This window comes from Talpa occidentalis, unplaced genomic scaffold (genome assembly GCF_014898055.3).
Source record: "Talpa occidentalis isolate TD23 unplaced genomic scaffold, MPIMG_talOcc4v2.1 talOcc4.5, whole genome shotgun sequence".
Lineage (NCBI taxonomy): Eukaryota > Metazoa > Chordata > Mammalia > Eulipotyphla > Talpidae > Talpa > Talpa occidentalis.
In genome coordinates this window covers 21,753,582-21,769,938 of record NW_023604861.1, presented here as the reverse complement: position 1 = coordinate 21,769,938, position 16,357 = coordinate 21,753,582, and the positions used below count along the sequence as shown (strand labels likewise).

At 33.8% G+C, this 16,357-nt stretch overlaps 1 protein-coding gene across 11 annotated transcripts in view; it reads right to left on the bottom strand.

The window, feature by feature from the left end:
• The window catches only part of MYCBP2 (MYC binding protein 2), a 205,525-nt gene that overhangs the window by 105,597 nt on the left and 83,571 nt on the right, over positions 1-16,357 (bottom strand). For all 11 annotated transcript variants that reach the window (XM_037528896.2, XM_054701446.1, XM_054701447.1 and 8 more), the window contains exons 24-33: positions 13,946-14,118; positions 12,249-12,374; positions 12,037-12,164; positions 10,635-10,726; positions 8,726-8,860; positions 7,126-7,209; positions 5,798-5,894; positions 2,960-3,152; positions 2,169-2,443; positions 685-906 (exon numbers count right to left, since the gene is read on the bottom strand). In XM_037528896.2, the coding sequence (XP_037384793.1) occupies positions 685-906; positions 2,169-2,443; positions 2,960-3,152; positions 5,798-5,894; positions 7,126-7,209; positions 8,726-8,860; positions 10,635-10,726; positions 12,037-12,164; positions 12,249-12,374; positions 13,946-14,118 (1,525 nt within the window). The remainder of the gene's footprint in view (positions 1-684; positions 907-2,168; positions 2,444-2,959; positions 3,153-5,797; positions 5,895-7,125; positions 7,210-8,725; positions 8,861-10,634; positions 10,727-12,036; positions 12,165-12,248; positions 12,375-13,945; positions 14,119-16,357) is intronic.

The window sequence follows — 16,357 nt, the reverse complement described above, 5'->3', positions numbered from 1 at the left end:
GAAGTACACTGCTGAGGGGAGCAGCGGGCGGCAGGAGAGGTCTGCGTGCCATGTGGGACCCTCCTCTGGTGGCTGGGGAGCAGCCGGGGATCGAACCAGCGCCGCAGCGGCTGCGGGCAGCTTCGCAATCCAGCGCTCAACCGCTGCGCCACCGGGGAGGCCCTACACTCAAATTTCTTATAGATTAGCAATCATTCAAAATAAGCAATTAAAAAAAGGCCTGCTTATTTATATGTAAACATGAGAATTTTTGCCCTTAATTTTATATCTTACTGTGATACATGAATATTTACTGATACAAGAGAAGAATAAGCAGCAAGATAAAAATTCATCCATTTGGGACTCCCCAGTGGTGCAGTGGTTGAGCGCTGGGCTGCAAAGCTGCCCGCTGCCTCTGCAGTGCTAGTTCTTTCCCTGGCCACCGGCAAGGGTCCTACATGGTGCGCAGACCTCCCCTTCTGTGCCCGCTGCTCCCCTCAGCAGTGTATTTCGTCAGCCTGTCTGTTGTGTTCCCCGCTCTGGCTCTGGTGAATTCTCTCACCCTCCCGCACTTCTGACTGTACCCAGTGCTTGTATAAATAAATAAATAAATAAACAAATCTTAAAAAAAAAAAAAAAAAAAAACAACTCATCAATTTACAGTTTCATCCCTTTAATATAAAAAGATATTTTAGAAAAACCTACCTGGCTGAGTTTTTCCATATGTGCTACCAAAAGGGGGAAACGGTGAACTAGCGTTGAGTCATTCTCTGTGCTAACTTGTTTAACAATTGATCGCAGCAGTACTTCTCCATCATATGCAATAGGGAATATGGAAGTCAGCTTAACAGAAGTGTGACACAGCGCAGACATAACAGCTGCAAGGAGTCGGCTACTTGATGTCTTGAAATTTGCTTCCTGGATATCCTTTTAGAAACAAAAATATTCAACTACCAAAGAAATACTGCACCATTATAATTTAAGTTTCTGGATATACAAAAGGTACTCAAACTTAAATCATAACAAAAATCAAAATTTCTAGCAGTTATTTTGTGTTGGCATAGAATAACATTACATCAATACTTTGAAGGTATTAAATTTGAAAGTTTAAGTTACAACCCAATGTAGATAATGAAGAAAAATCAGCTTCCTTTAGTAAATGAGTTTATACATTTATATAGTCTCAGAATCACAGTCCTCTCTAGCACTATTCTCCAAGACATCAAGAAGATCCCAATCAGTATACATCTGTAGCATCTGCAATGACAAGATTGAAACTACTTTCCTCAAATAATAAATTTTTTAAAATTGTAATTATGTGCTACTATAACATTTCATTAATGTTACTATAGCATAATTTTATTATTCTACTATAATAACAACTCAAAATTATGTTAACTGCATTCATTGCATGGTTTATTGGGAAAAACTAGTAATACACTTGTAAAATTTTCTAGCAAATAATTAAAAAGTTTATCAATACAGGATATCCTAATTAATAAAAATCATGTACATGTTACTTAGTTCACCACATATTTGTGTACAAAGTCAGGCTAAAAGTAAAGCAATATTCTATATATTTAAACCAATATCACTGAAGTCTGTTCAGTAGCAAAGAAACAAAAAATTCTATTAGACTGGGCTGGTTGAGAGAGTAATTTAGTCCTGGCAATAATCTTGCCTGAGTAATGAGTAGAAAATATACCACTCTTGACACAGACAAATGTGGAGGACATTACAGTAAGTGACAAAATCTGTGACAGAGATAGACACTACAGGATTCTATTTTTATGAGATATATAATATACTCAAAATCAGAGAAGCATTGAAGAGAGGTTGCCAGGAACTGGAAGGAGGGGAAAGTGGAAAGGTGGAAAATTAGTGTTGAATGGGTATATACAGTTTCAGATGGAAAAAAAGAACACAAGCTAGAGATCTGTACAACGTTGTACCTACAGTCAACAATATTGTATTCTACATTTGAAAACTGTAAAGAGGTAGATCTCATGTTAAAAATTCTTTTAATTTTTAATTGTTTCAATTTGATTAATTTTGATTATTTAAGTCACATATCAGAATGATTTCCTAATTTAACTTTTCTAAAAGCAAGACAGAAGCAAATACAATTAATTTTCTTGAAGAGGATAAATTAATACATTTTCAACTAATATTTAACAGATTTATGTTACCTGATCCAAACAATTCAGCAGATCACAAAGGCAAGCCCACTGTAAGGCAGGAGTTGGGTAGAAGGAATGAAAACAGGCAGTAAAGGTGTTATGACATTCCTGAAGGACAGCTTCTAGGAGACTCAAAGGTTGACTGAGATATCCTTGAGGATCATTATCTAACTTCACCATGCAGTGATCAACTCCTTCTGATAAAATTTTTCTTAACAAAGTTCTGGTTTTTCCAATACATTCTGCTAATTTGCTAGTTTCTTCTACAACTGCTTTTCCTGTAGCTTTGAGGGAACAAAGGAGACTGTTAATTAAGTAAAACAGTAAATATGCATTAATATAAAATTATAAATATGTATGTTAATTAAATAATACATATAAGTAAATATGCACTCAATATAATTCAAGTAATTTCCTAACAGCTAAAAAGCACAAGGACTCATAGTCTAGAAATGAAACAATTTTGAGATTAAATGTGGTCCAAAATTATTTCTTTTGTAACTCTAAATGCAAAATAACCCAACTAGTTTCAGCATTTCAGTCCAAATCAGTTGTTCTATTTCTATTTGACAAAATGTTTTTAAAATAACAATTGGTTAAAATATTAAATTTTAGCTTAACATGAACTTCTATTATCAGAATGACAACGTAATCATTTTTCTTTATAAGTAAATACATAAACATCACAGCAAGCCAACTCTCTCCCCTCACTTTTGGAGTAGGTTACCCTCTGGATTTTACATGTAAACCTTCTCAATGTCTCACTTTCTCCCTAAATTCATTTAAAAAGTGCTTCATACCTGACACTGGGTAAATCTCACAGGTATAGACACGCAATAACCTCAGACAACAGGTACCCACAAAGCGCAGTCTCTCTAAATCTAGAAGTGTAGCTGTGAACTGGAATCCTTTTAATCCTCTAAGTTCTTCAACTCCTAAGACTAAGGTGGTCCAGCTCCAATGAAGAATACTCAGCAAGGACTCAAAACATTCCTAATCCAGAATATGAAAAACAGAGAACAATTAGTTCAAATGATATAATAGACTGAATCATCAAATGGAATGACATTCAACTTCCAAATTTTTTTTTAAAGATTTATTCATTTTTGCATAGAAGAAGTGGGGTATAGGCCAGAGGTGCGGTCGATGAGAGAATTCACCAGAGACAGAGTGGGGAGCACAGGAGGCAGCGGATTTACTGAAATACTCTGCTAAGGGGAGCAGCAAGTGAGACAGGAGAGGTCTGCCTGGCCAGGGATCATACTAAAGCCACAGTGGTGACAGAGCAGAAACTTAACCCCTATGTCACCAGGGAGTCTCCCTCAACTTCCGAATTTCATCTTAAATATTTTTGTTCAGTTTTGGTAAGCCAAACAACATCCTTACAGTTCACTCATTAAGTTGCCATCAGAAATATATTTGAAATCTGAACCCCCAAAAAGGTAAACAGTTATGTATTTAATAAAACAACATTCTCCAGTTTTTACCTACTTAAAAATTCATTTTAAAGCTTTCCTGCTACCAACTTATCTAGTTTATCATTAAGAAAAGAAAAAAATGAACCCTACTCATAAATACATGGTCATCTGAAAGAAAAACTCTAATTGTCACTGTAATATGTAAATAAACAAAAGATAAACAAAAAGTATTTTGGACACTAATTAATTTTTAAATATAATCAAGTGTTTTATTATAAGGTATCAGTGACAACAGCAAATTATTTTATATCTACATAGAAAAATTTAAATTATAAATTATAATTAGAAATATAAATTATAAACAATTTTGATAAACAAGTTAACATAAGATAAAAATTATTAGAAAACACTAAAGAGTTGTTATCTGAATTTTTTTTTTTTTTGATTCTAGAATTGTGTTTAGGATGCTGGGCATCCCTTGTGGTTCCAGTTGGTCTGTAACTTTTATCATCCTTATATGATGAGAAATATTTTATGAATCTCAGAGAAAAGCACTTATCTCCTCATGCCCGCCAAATTCTGGCCCTCTAGGAATGGTAATAAAAGAATGAGAGTTTATAATTTAACCTTTTAAAGAAGTAATTGAATAAGTTTCTTATATATAAAGGTAATAATTACCAATGACCACAAAACCACTCAGATATAAATACAGAAGAATTACTAAGCATAAAAAAAGAGATGACTGGAAAAGTCACAAGAGATTCAAAGACACTTATTTGAATTAAAAAAAAAACAAACTGATATTAATAATAAAAGAAAGCAAAGATACCAAGGAGTCAAAATTCTTACAAGTCTCTTACTCAAAGCATTGCTCTGCAAACTGTCATAGCTCATTTGGAAGGTCAAATAATGATATATATCAAAATTCAAATGAACACACTTCCAGTAGAAATATTCACATAAGTACATTAGTTATCAAAGAAGTATTATTTAATATAACAGTAAACATAAGAAACAAACTGGTTCCATGGTACCATGCAAACATTAGAAAAGATTGAGAGAGCCAAAACACTAACAAAGATGACCATTGCATATATCATGACATTTGTTAAAAAGGAAGATGCAAAACTTTAACAAGATTGTATAGCACACTATATATACAGACTAATAAATCTGTGTATATATAAAAAATGATCTGGGAGGAGAGACATCAAAATGTAAATAGTGGGCCTCGCCTGGTGGCACAGCAGTTGAGCGCTGGGCTGCGAAGCTGCCCGCAGCCTCTGCAGCGCGGGTTCCATCCCCCGCGCTGCTCCCCTCAGCAGTGTATTTAGTCAGTCTGCCTGTTCTGTTCCCCCGCTCTGGCTCTGGTGAATTCTCTCACCCTCCCGCGCTTCTCTCTGTACCCAGTGCTTAAAAAAATGTAAATAGTGGTTATATACAGCAATAAGAGGGAGAGAGGGAAAGAACTTGAATGAACTTTCAATATAGTTTTATTTCTACTTCACCCTACTAGGGTCACGTACTCATCTGTGGTTGAAAAAACTGAAAAAAGGGAAAAGCATTTGCCTATGCATTTTACCAACATGAGAGATTACCACGTGTTAGTAATTCACACACATAAAGTCTTACAATTTTAAAATCGTTTTTATACAACTTATCTCATTATAAATTCATAATGATGCTATCATGTACTTTAGCTAACTTCATAAAAATCCCCAGCTAGGACGTGAAAGAGCAAGAATTTAACTCAGACTTTCTAAGCAGATATAACAAGGTCTTGCAATTACAACATGTTGATAGCCCATTCTATACTAGTAACTCTAAGAGTATCGTGTATCCTTAAACGTAGCATGGGAACGGTCAAATAATTCAATGACGTGTGGTCATCTATAGTTCTTCAATGATAAAGGTAACATCTTGTTCAGCACCATCCCTAATTTTTTTTCACTTTCTCACTCCTTGAGCACATTTATTCATAAACAAATTATTAGAAAAAGCCACCAGTTATTTCAGAAATAGCAAGGCATGTTAAAATCATAGTCAGCATCTTTATTTTCCCATTATTTAAAGTGCAAATTGTCCTTAATCTGGAATATCAATGCTAATACAAAACCGAATGTGAGTTCATAAAACTATGCTGAGATAAAATCTTAGAAGCGAGGCTAAATAAAACTGAATATTTGGATAGAAAAGCTGAAATTTAAAAAAATGGCTCACCACTGATACAGTTCTCGCAAATGATCTCTTTAAAATGTGTACAGGTTCACTGGTTTGCTGTTTGCCCTTAGAAGCACTGCCATCACTGGTCGGAAGTCTGAAGGCAGCAGACACACATAAATTTATGTCAAAAAATTCAATGTCATTTTTCTTTTCAATATATACATTTGTGTAATAGTGAAATTTTTTTTTCAAAATACACTTCCTTATTGACACAAGAAAGTACCCTCACATCTCAACCAAAATTCTTACCTTTATCTGTACTTTAGCTTTCCCAACTCAATAGTTAAATAATTAAATTGACATTTAAATATTTTGTTAGATAAAATGCAAATAGGATACTTTTTAGAAACATTTCCAAAAGCTAAGCAAAACAGCACACGAACACTTTATCTTTGAAATTCCACTTTTGCAAGATGGGTAGCAGAGAATTTCTTTTCTACTAGACAGCATATATAATCACTACGTTCTCTAGTAATATTACTGTTAAATGTTACTTTTAAAGAGTTATTCAACAAGTGTGCTCAGGGGTAGTTCAGCACCTTGATTATATTCATACAGCTATTTTTTACACATACCAACTATAAAAGATTGTATATAAAATATCCAAAAATCCCTTCTTGGGAAAAGTGATATTTATAGCATACAGATTTTTAAAGTGACTACAAGAAGCAAAGAAATGGAAGATAGAGAATCACCATTTTAGGGATATTTTCTTTGGTTTTTACTTGCTGAAGGACCTTTTTTTGGTAAGCTTGTACATCTATTTGAATACTTTAGTTTACATATTATTACAATAATTTCAGATAGATGGAAACATAGGTATATACTTCTATATGTGCCTCAATTACTTGGAAGCAATTAAAATTCTTAATGCTAAAAATGAAATAAATATCACATGAGCAAGCTGTTATTTGATTTTTCAATAAAGGTTAAAAATTTTTCAGCAGTAAGGGATTTTGAATTCATTCCATCACCAGATAAACAAGATATATATAACTGCGGCAAACTAATCAGGGCTATAGTCCTGATTTCATTTCTTTATGACAAATATTATTAGTTTATAAAATATTTTATAGCATATATTAATAATATCAGCGATATTGGTAATGGTTAACTTTATAACAAAAATTCAATAGACTAAAAAGTTAGTTATTAAATATTTTTATTGGCATAATTAAATGTTTTTTCTAAGTGTAGCTATATTTCTACTGGTATAACTTACTGAATGCTTTAAAGACTTTATAATTATGTCATATATTTAATAGTAATCCTAGTTCATTATAACAAAATAAAGTATATTTACCAACTATAAATATGCTGCATACCTGTATAATAATTGAGGTATCTGACCAGCATTAACATCTGTACCATTATTTGATTTCTTTGAACTCTTAAATTGGAAAACAACCCTAAAAAGAGAAAAAAAAAACAACACAACGATATAAAAACAACATGATTCAGGGCTCATTAAAAGAAGTAAGGAACTTAACCATGTTTACAATGAACAGAGCTACAAGGAAAATGGCACTGTCTTGATTTTTTTAGTTCTGGCTCTGAATGGCTTCACCAGTAAGAATGAAATTGAGGGCCTCCCTGGTGGTAGAGGGGTTAAAACGCAACCTATGAAGCAATCTGCAGCCACTGCAGCATGAGTTTGATTCCCGGCCAGCCAGGGAGAAACCCACATGGCGGGACACACCTCTCCTGTCTCGCCTGCTGCTCCCCTCAGTGGTATATTCGGTCAGTCTGTCTGTTCTGTTCCCCACTCTGTCTCTGGTGAATCCTCTCACACCCTGCATCTCTGGCCTGTACCCCAATTCTTGTATAAAAATGAATAAATCTTTTTAAAAAAAAAAAAGAATGAAATTGAACCTAATCAGAAAAACTCCTATTAGTCATCCTAATTCAGCTGTAACTATAATAATGTTTTTACCAAAATATTCCAATTTATAAACATTCTAAATATGCTCAACTAAATATAAATTTTAACTCTTTAAGATATGATTTCCTAAAGTTGAATGAACTGTGTATGGGAATCTCATATAGTTCAGAATCAAAGCAGTCTCTCCAGTTCTATCTTGTCAAAAGTTGAAAAGGATACACACAATAACACAATTTTTCTATAGCCTTCTATATGGACATTCAGCAACATAAAATTCACCTCATAAAAATTAAGTCTGTCCTTTTTCTGGTCAGCTCTGTTATGAGTTGAACAAAACTAATGGAAATATACTATTTAATGACTCCTGCATTTCAAACAGTTTATACTCAAGAATTATAAAAAATAAACTGAATTCTTATAACTAATGGTCCTTTTAAACATATGAATCAAACTGTGCTTTGCAGAGTGACAGACCTGAAGCAAATCGCTTCATCTTTTGGCTCTCTATTCCCCTGAGTATAAAATGGTGCTAATCACCACTTCAAAGTTGTTCAGGGTATCAAGTGAGAAAATACATACGAAAATGATTTATAAATTGAATTGTACTCTATGTATGAAATTTAAAATTTATTTCCCCTAACATTTTATTAAATCTATGCCATCAAATATTGCAATTTGTAAGCTATTTTTATAATCACTGTCAAATTTTATAAGACGTATATATTTCCTTTTCATGGTTTGTCACTTCCCTCTACATAATTTCTAATTGGGTAATAAGTTTTTAAACAATGTAACATTCAGAAATGCATACAGATGCCAACTGAAAAAAGCAAAGAGTGGAAGTCCTATTAGTTCTTTGTCCTGTCTAAACCTGAATTTGGCATGCAATTATATGAGTTAAATTTTTAGCAGTCACATTGTATGACTGCTTACCTTTCTATCCAGGTACCTTTCTATCCAGGTGAGAGACTTGTAAGCTTTCAATACAATATTCCACTACATAAATTACAGTTGCTTAATAAATATTTTAAAAATTTGCTTACCCATCATCTGTGGTAATTGAAGCCTGTCCATGAGATCCACAGTCACTGCTGGGTCCTGAAACTCGAGCCCATGCCACATACCACCATCCAGCTTGCAAAAGAACTGGTTCATCAAACATCATTGCGTATTTTTCTCTGAAGAAAAATCAGTGATTCAGACAATGTCTTTGCATTTCCCTGTTACATATACTTTCAAAAATAAATCTTTATAAACAAAACATGATTATAAAAAGTATTATCAAAAAATACCCAAAAAATCTCTATTTTAAAAGGCCTAGATGAGAACACAAATAATAAGTAATTTGTTTCATGGTGATGGAATTAAAAGCTTTCTTATTAAAACAAGAGAAAAGGGCCTCCCCTGGTGGCGCAGGTGGTTGAGCAACACGCTGTGAAGTTGTCCACAGCCTCTGCAGCACTGGTTGGATCCCAGCCGGCTGGCCAGCAAGGATCCCACATGATGCGGCAGACCTCTCCTCTCTCGACCACCTCTCCCCTCAGCAGTGTATTTCGTCAGTCTGCCTGTTCTGTTCCCTGCTCTGTCTTTGGTGAATCCTCTCACCCTCCCGTGTATCTGGCCTGTACCCTGGTTCTTGCATAAATAAATAAATAAATCTTTTAAAAAAAAAAGGAGAGAGGGCCTCCCTGGTGGTGACGCAGTGGTTGAGCGCTGGGTTGCGAAGCTGCCCGCAGCCTCATCAGCGCTGGTTCGATCCCCGGCTGCTCCCCGGGCCACCAGAGGAGGGTCCCACATGGCATGCAGACCTCTCCTGTAGCCTGCTGCTCCCCTCAGCAGTGTGCTTCGGTCCTTCTGCCTGCTCTGCTCCCCGCTTTGGCTCTATTGGATTCTCTCACCCTCTCGTGCTTCTGACTGTACCTATTGCTTGTATAAATAAATAAATAAATCTTTAAAAAAAAAAAGGGAGAGAGAAAATTTTTAAAAATTGTTGTATACACACACATTGTGCCAGTTTTTTGTTTGGAAATGAAACTAAAGCTGGCACTGTTTTTTTTTTTTTTTAAGATTTATTTTTATTTATTTATGTATGCAAGAACTGGGATATAGGTAGGCCAGAGGTGTAGAGGGGTCAGAGGATTCACCAGAGACACAGTGGGGAGCAGAACAGGCAGATCTACTGAAATACACTGCTAAGGGGAGCAGCAGGTGAGACAGGAGAGGTCTGCTGTGCCATGTGGGTAGCTCCCTGGCTGGGGACTGAATTCATAGCAGTGGCTGGGGATTACTTGATAGCATTGAGACTTTAATTCTTGCACCACCAGGGAGGCCCCTGAAGCTTAATTTTAAAGTTCATTTATTCAGCAAAAGTGGTTTGATAGGTAGCATATGTTAAAGTGAACAGCATTTAAGTGAGATGGCCTGAGTTTAAGGCCCAGTTGAACAACATCCTCTTTATGGCCCAGTTTCCTCATCTGAAAACAGGCAAAAACTCATAGGGCTGTTCTGAGGATTAAGTTAATTCAGATACAGTGTTTGGGCTGCATCTGCCACACAGTATCTACACAAAAAAGTTTACTGAATTAGGAGAGAAAAGATGTGTATCTAAAAAAAGGAGATCTGATACAGATATAAGCAAATTACAAAGTTCTGGGTAATAAAGTAGAAAGAATGTGTGTTCGTTATAATGGGGATTCAGAGAAGAAAGGGTTTTTGAGGAAGAAGAAGAAAATTGTTAACTGGTCCACAAAGGTATGAAAGTACAAAAGTCTGGAAATAGCAAGTTATCCATTTAGGTTAAAGAACTAAGACGGATTTAAAATAAATAAAAAAAAAAATTAATTGCTCACATCTCCTACCGGTAGATTATTTAAAACTTTCATTTTATGTTTATTCATTTTTATTACATTTTCCATTTTAAGTATGTAATGGTTACAAAGAATAAATCTTTACCTAGCAGCACAGTCATAAGCCAAAACATCAGTCTCTGCAAGAAGGTCTCCATCAGTTTCATGATCTCCTCCATCAGGACCCAACTCAAACAGCTAGGGGAAGGGGAAAAACATTGTCTCATTCATTCATTGATTCATTTATGTAAATCTGTTAAGTATTTTATTATTTTCTGTGTCTAATACATGCTGTACTACCCAGAATATAAAAAAACAGATACTAACATTTTTGTTGTTAAACATACATTCATTTGCATTAACTAACATATACAATGTTTTATTGTGATACTAATCTTCATTTTCCCAATTTATACATTCATTTATATATACTCTAAATAGTTTCATATAAGGTTTATAACAGATGTAAACATCTAAAGGAGGTAGAGAACTCAACCAGGCATTTTATCTAAATGAACTTTAAAACAAAACAAAATCTTGCTTCAGTATTTGCTAGCTGTGAGATTTAAGACCCACTTTACTCAATCATTAAAGGAAGATAGATAACAGTACCTACTTCATAGTAATTATGATGACTGACTGAAATATTTGTGTAACAAATAGAAAAGTATCTAGCAGAAATAGTTAGAAAAATGTTAGCTATGGAAAAAGAAATAATGGAAAATAAGGATGCTTGAAAACAACAGGAAACTAAAAAATAGTTCAAAGTAACATGGCATATTGGAAAAGGAAAGATGAAAATCATAAAAAAAATAGATAATCATAAAAATGAGAGACTAGAGAGTCTGGGAAAGGAAAATAAAGACATGAAATAGGAAAGGCTATGAAATAAAGTGAAATTTAATTGAATGTAAATAAAGCAGAATGAGGAAAAAGGTTGCTTTAAAAAATGGACTAATATATTAAAAAAAACTTTCTCTGGGGAATTACAAATAACTACAAGGAAGGCAGAAAAATCATTTGTAAGGAAGAGACCAGAACATTAAAATTACTGCACGATCACTGTGCTAGATATCTTAATTTTTCAGTTATATGTGAATGGTTTGGAAATCTGTCTTCAGCGCACTTCTTATTCGCGACAGTTATTGGATTTTCCTAAGCAGATCAGTCCACTAGTTGTCAAGTGATCTATTTCTTCCTCTTCTGCCTCCCCGTTCTTATCAGTGGTACTATCATACACCTAGTCATGCCTATCAAAGACTTGGAATAATAATTTTACTCATATTCTCTACTATCACTATATCTATTTTATTGTTGTTATCAAAGCTTTCAATTCAAACACACACCCTGTTACTGGCCATAATATGTCAATAACAACTTCTCGTCTCCTTTGATTCCTTGATGGAAGCCATAGTTCACCAATGTGGAACATTATATAAAATAATATACTAAGTCAAAACCAACCTAGTGAAATAAAAGGACAACAAACATGTTCATGACATGCTTACCTTAATTTTAGCAGTGTATTCTCCTCTACCGCCAAACAGACCAAGACCACCAAGTAAAATATCAGTGTCAGCACTAAAACGTATAGCTTCTACTGAATGAGCAGAGTAGCCCCAGCCCCCTCCATGACCTAAAGGATACAAAGGATTTGCTTTAAAATATCCACATATATTTGAGCCACCAGACAATATTTCCTAAACATAAATATACATACTTTCAAACCTGTTTACCACACTATAATCTTCTTTGGAATAAACCTTCATTACTGCTTGAGTTTCTTCCTCTGTACTTGCAACACCCATTTTTAAATCTTGCATAGTTGCCAAGGTATCAAGACAACCTAAAAACAAACAAAAATCGACTCTTTGACATTTAAATTTTCAATATTATTGATAACATGAGATGCTAAAGGGGCTAAATTAATAAACTTTGATTGTGCTCCACAAATTTTTTCCAAGCTTTAATCACCTGCTTTATGAAAGCTTACAAGACATAAAAATTCTTTGCATGGGCAATTATCTTTTTTAAGATAACTGTCATTGTCATATACTATATGACAATGTTTTGCAAAAAATTACATCTCTGGTAAGTTAGAATTGCTTACTTTTTGAGTACTTACAAAATCCTTCCTTTTATGAATCTCACTGAAGAATTTTACTTTTATCCTTAAAATACTATTTGAGGATGACATATTACCCTGAAATAACTTTAATTGATGCTAATTTTGAATCTTTACAAATTAAATTTGAGAAAAGCAAGCAAGGCATTATAGATGTGATCTACTAATTATATTTAGAAACATGATTTCACAACTGCAAATTGCAGGTAAGCATAAGCATAAATGAATCTTTTTAAGAATTACTTTTAAAAGCAGTTAGTACTTATGTGGACTGGTAAAAAATTCCTAGCAACAGAATAAATATGTTGAGAAAATGCTATACTTCAAATTAATTAAATAGAAATGAAGGTGATATGCTGTGTATAATCTTATGTAAGAAGACTTATAAGTAGGATCTTAAAAATTTAACATATTTAATAGAAATTGTCACTTTGAAATAATGTCCATAAATCAAGTATTATAATGATACATTTGAATATTTGATCTACATCTCTAATGCTTATATATTCAAGTTAAGCAAAAACATTATTTTTAAAAATCTGTTTTATAGCAACACTATTTATAATAGCCAAGATATGGAAACAACCTAAATGCATTAGAAAAGATGAATAGATCAAGAAGATGTGGGGCAGGCACATACACACACAAATACACAATACTACTCTGCAATCAAAAACACACTCATACCATTTTGGCAACATGAATGGAACTGTGTGCAGTGAACCAGAAAGAGAAAGAGAAATATCAGATGTTTTCACTTATATGTGAAATGTAGAGAAAACAAACAGACTCAAAGACAAAAACAAAGTTTAAAACAAACCCTTGAAAGCTGGCCATAAATCTCAGGCATCCAGGAGGAAGGTGGAGGTGAGAGGGAGGAGGAGGGGAGAAAACAGGTAGGGAGGAAAGCACCGGACTATGACAGAGAGCTATGAGTGCTTCGGTGGTGGGAAACTGTGGTTACTATACCTGAAGGGAAAACACCTGTACTGTGAATAAACAAAGGATGTACAATAATGGTATGTCATTAATTAAAAAAAAATAAGCTAACTATTAGAAAAATTATGTTCAGGACTGCTTCATATTTGGGCATATATGAATCTTTCATGGTATTGGCAGAAATGTGATATAGTCCTTTCTACATAATAACCTCCTTCCAGTTAGAGAATTTGACATACCTAGCACATTATTGTTTAATAAACACAAAAGAATGACATACACATCTAAATTTAAAAATAAAATCCTCAGTACACATAAGTGAAAATTAGCTGATCACCAAAGAACAACCTTACCTAGAATATGCAAAGCTGCATGAGATCGGGTGGTAAGAGCCCGTGATCCTGTTGGTAAGGCCAATTCAGGACTTAGAATACTACATCTGGACTGCATGTCTGTTGCAGAAGGAAGTCTGGCATCAGCAACTACTGCATTGTAACACCACAGTTCTCTAGTATTTGGCCGAAACCTTAAAAAAAGAAAGAGAATAATTACAGCATTTTAATATATAGTTTCATTATTAAAAAATGTTCATTACAAATTTTTTAAATATAATTAACAATACAAAGAGAATACAAAGTTAGCTGAATGAGGACAAAATATAGTTCATTATTTTCAATGTTTGCACCAAATTGTACATATTGTATTATAAGGGAAACAATATGAAAATAGTAATACTTCATGAACAGTATATTTAACAACAATAGTTATTAACATTAATATTACTGTATTTTTGCTTAATTTATTAACCTAGTTGTTGCTCTTTTCTAGATGTTCATTCTTAGGCTGCTTTTAAGATTTTTCTTGTCTTGAGTGCACTGTAACTACTATAACTTTTTGATTACAATTTCTATTATCTGTGGATTCAAATATTTGATTTGGGAAGAGTCTCAGGCAGTATCTCTTCAAATACTGCATCCTCTCTATTTTCTCTACTGTCTCCTTGAATGTTTATTAGATTTCATTATAATCTTCAAATCTCTTAACTTTCATAATTTTTATATTCTTGTTTCTATGGCATTCAGGGTAATTTCCTTAGCTGTGCCTTCTTTACCTATTCAAATGTGATGTATACATGCATTTGTTAAAATACTACACTTTAAAAAGTTCTGCTTGTTTTTTCCAAATATGTCTCATTATTCTAAGTCCCATTAAGTCTCTTTTCCTTGTTCAATTAGGAGATTCCATTTTTATCTTTTAAACATTTCATATATAGCTAACGTATATTCTTTTTCTGACAATACCAAGATCTGAAACTGGTATTTGTTTGTTCTTTTGTTGAATTTCACTAACAGCGTTAGTCCTCATAGGTTAAGGAGTCTTAAACTTTTAGCTCTTATTTGACTGGATCTCAATTTGGTAAAAAAAACCTCTGAACCTAAACGGAGAGGGAGCTTTTCTTTCTAGATGATTTACACTTGACTACTGAAGCCAAAGAGGAAGCACCTTTCTGACCCCACCTTAGCATCATTCCAAGACGAGAAGCTTAATTTGAGAGTTTCAGGATCACTTTCCACCTTCCTTACTGGTATCGTGTTTTCAAAATGGCAGTGCTGCAGTGCTGATGTCAGCACTGCCCTCAGTATTTACAGTGCTGACAGCACACTGTTCAAGAATGACCTTTTGGAGCTATGATTTTTATTTTTAATTTTTATGCTGGTTTTTCTTTTTTGAGGTGAGGGTAGAGACAAGAGAATTATATTAGCAATATGTTGGCTAACTGTCAAACAATGTAAAAAATACAAATTTTTTGTTTTTAAGAACAGGCCCTGTTAACACACTAGTTCACCAAATTCCTAGAAGTTGAAATCTCCATTCACTCTTTAAAGCACACCAAACTAGACTGCACATTTAACACTTCCATGAAATTATTCTCATAGTTGCAAATAACTTCTAAGTAACCAAAACAAATGAAATTGCTTGCTGCTCCTTTTACCCTCATGACTAGTTCCCCCTCTCCTAAGAAACTTCTAAATTTTGTAAATTCTGAAGGGCTTGGCCCAGGACTGTCTTCTCAAATTACATCTGTTCAGGTATACTCATTCAATACCACACATTTAGATATTGCTATAAACTACATATTCTCAAGTTTATATTCCCACTCCAGATGACTCTTTTGAGTCTGAATCATTTAATTGTCTAATTAACATTTTCATTTTCAGCTAGAAATGCTGAATTAAATTCTTTTCTCTACTCATTACCAGTATAAACCACCACAATAAATTTTAAATGAATACAATGTAGTCTTTTTAGCCTCTTATGTACATACCTACAAAGTACCCTATACATTTCTCTACCAATGTGGTAATTTTGTTATGTACAGTCCTAAAGAGCAATCGCTCTTATTTTGTATTGTCTTTCACATAATTTCTTCCACATAAGAGGTAATAATCACATATTTATGGGAACAAGAAATGGGATGAAGTCTATACAATATAGACAGAATTGCTGACACAAAAATAATTAACAGCAGAACTCTTGAAGTAACTGCTTATTATAAATTATAAAATTGCTAATTATGACAGTAGCAAACATTTCTATAGCATCTATTATGTGCCTCTGCTTTTGTTCTTCAATTCTCCTAACACTATGAGGTAGGTACTATTATTATCCTCATTTTATTAATGAGCAAAGTGAAGCTCACAGAGTCAAAGTAACTTCTCCAAGATTATACAGAAAATTGGGATAAACCTAGTCATTCTGGATTA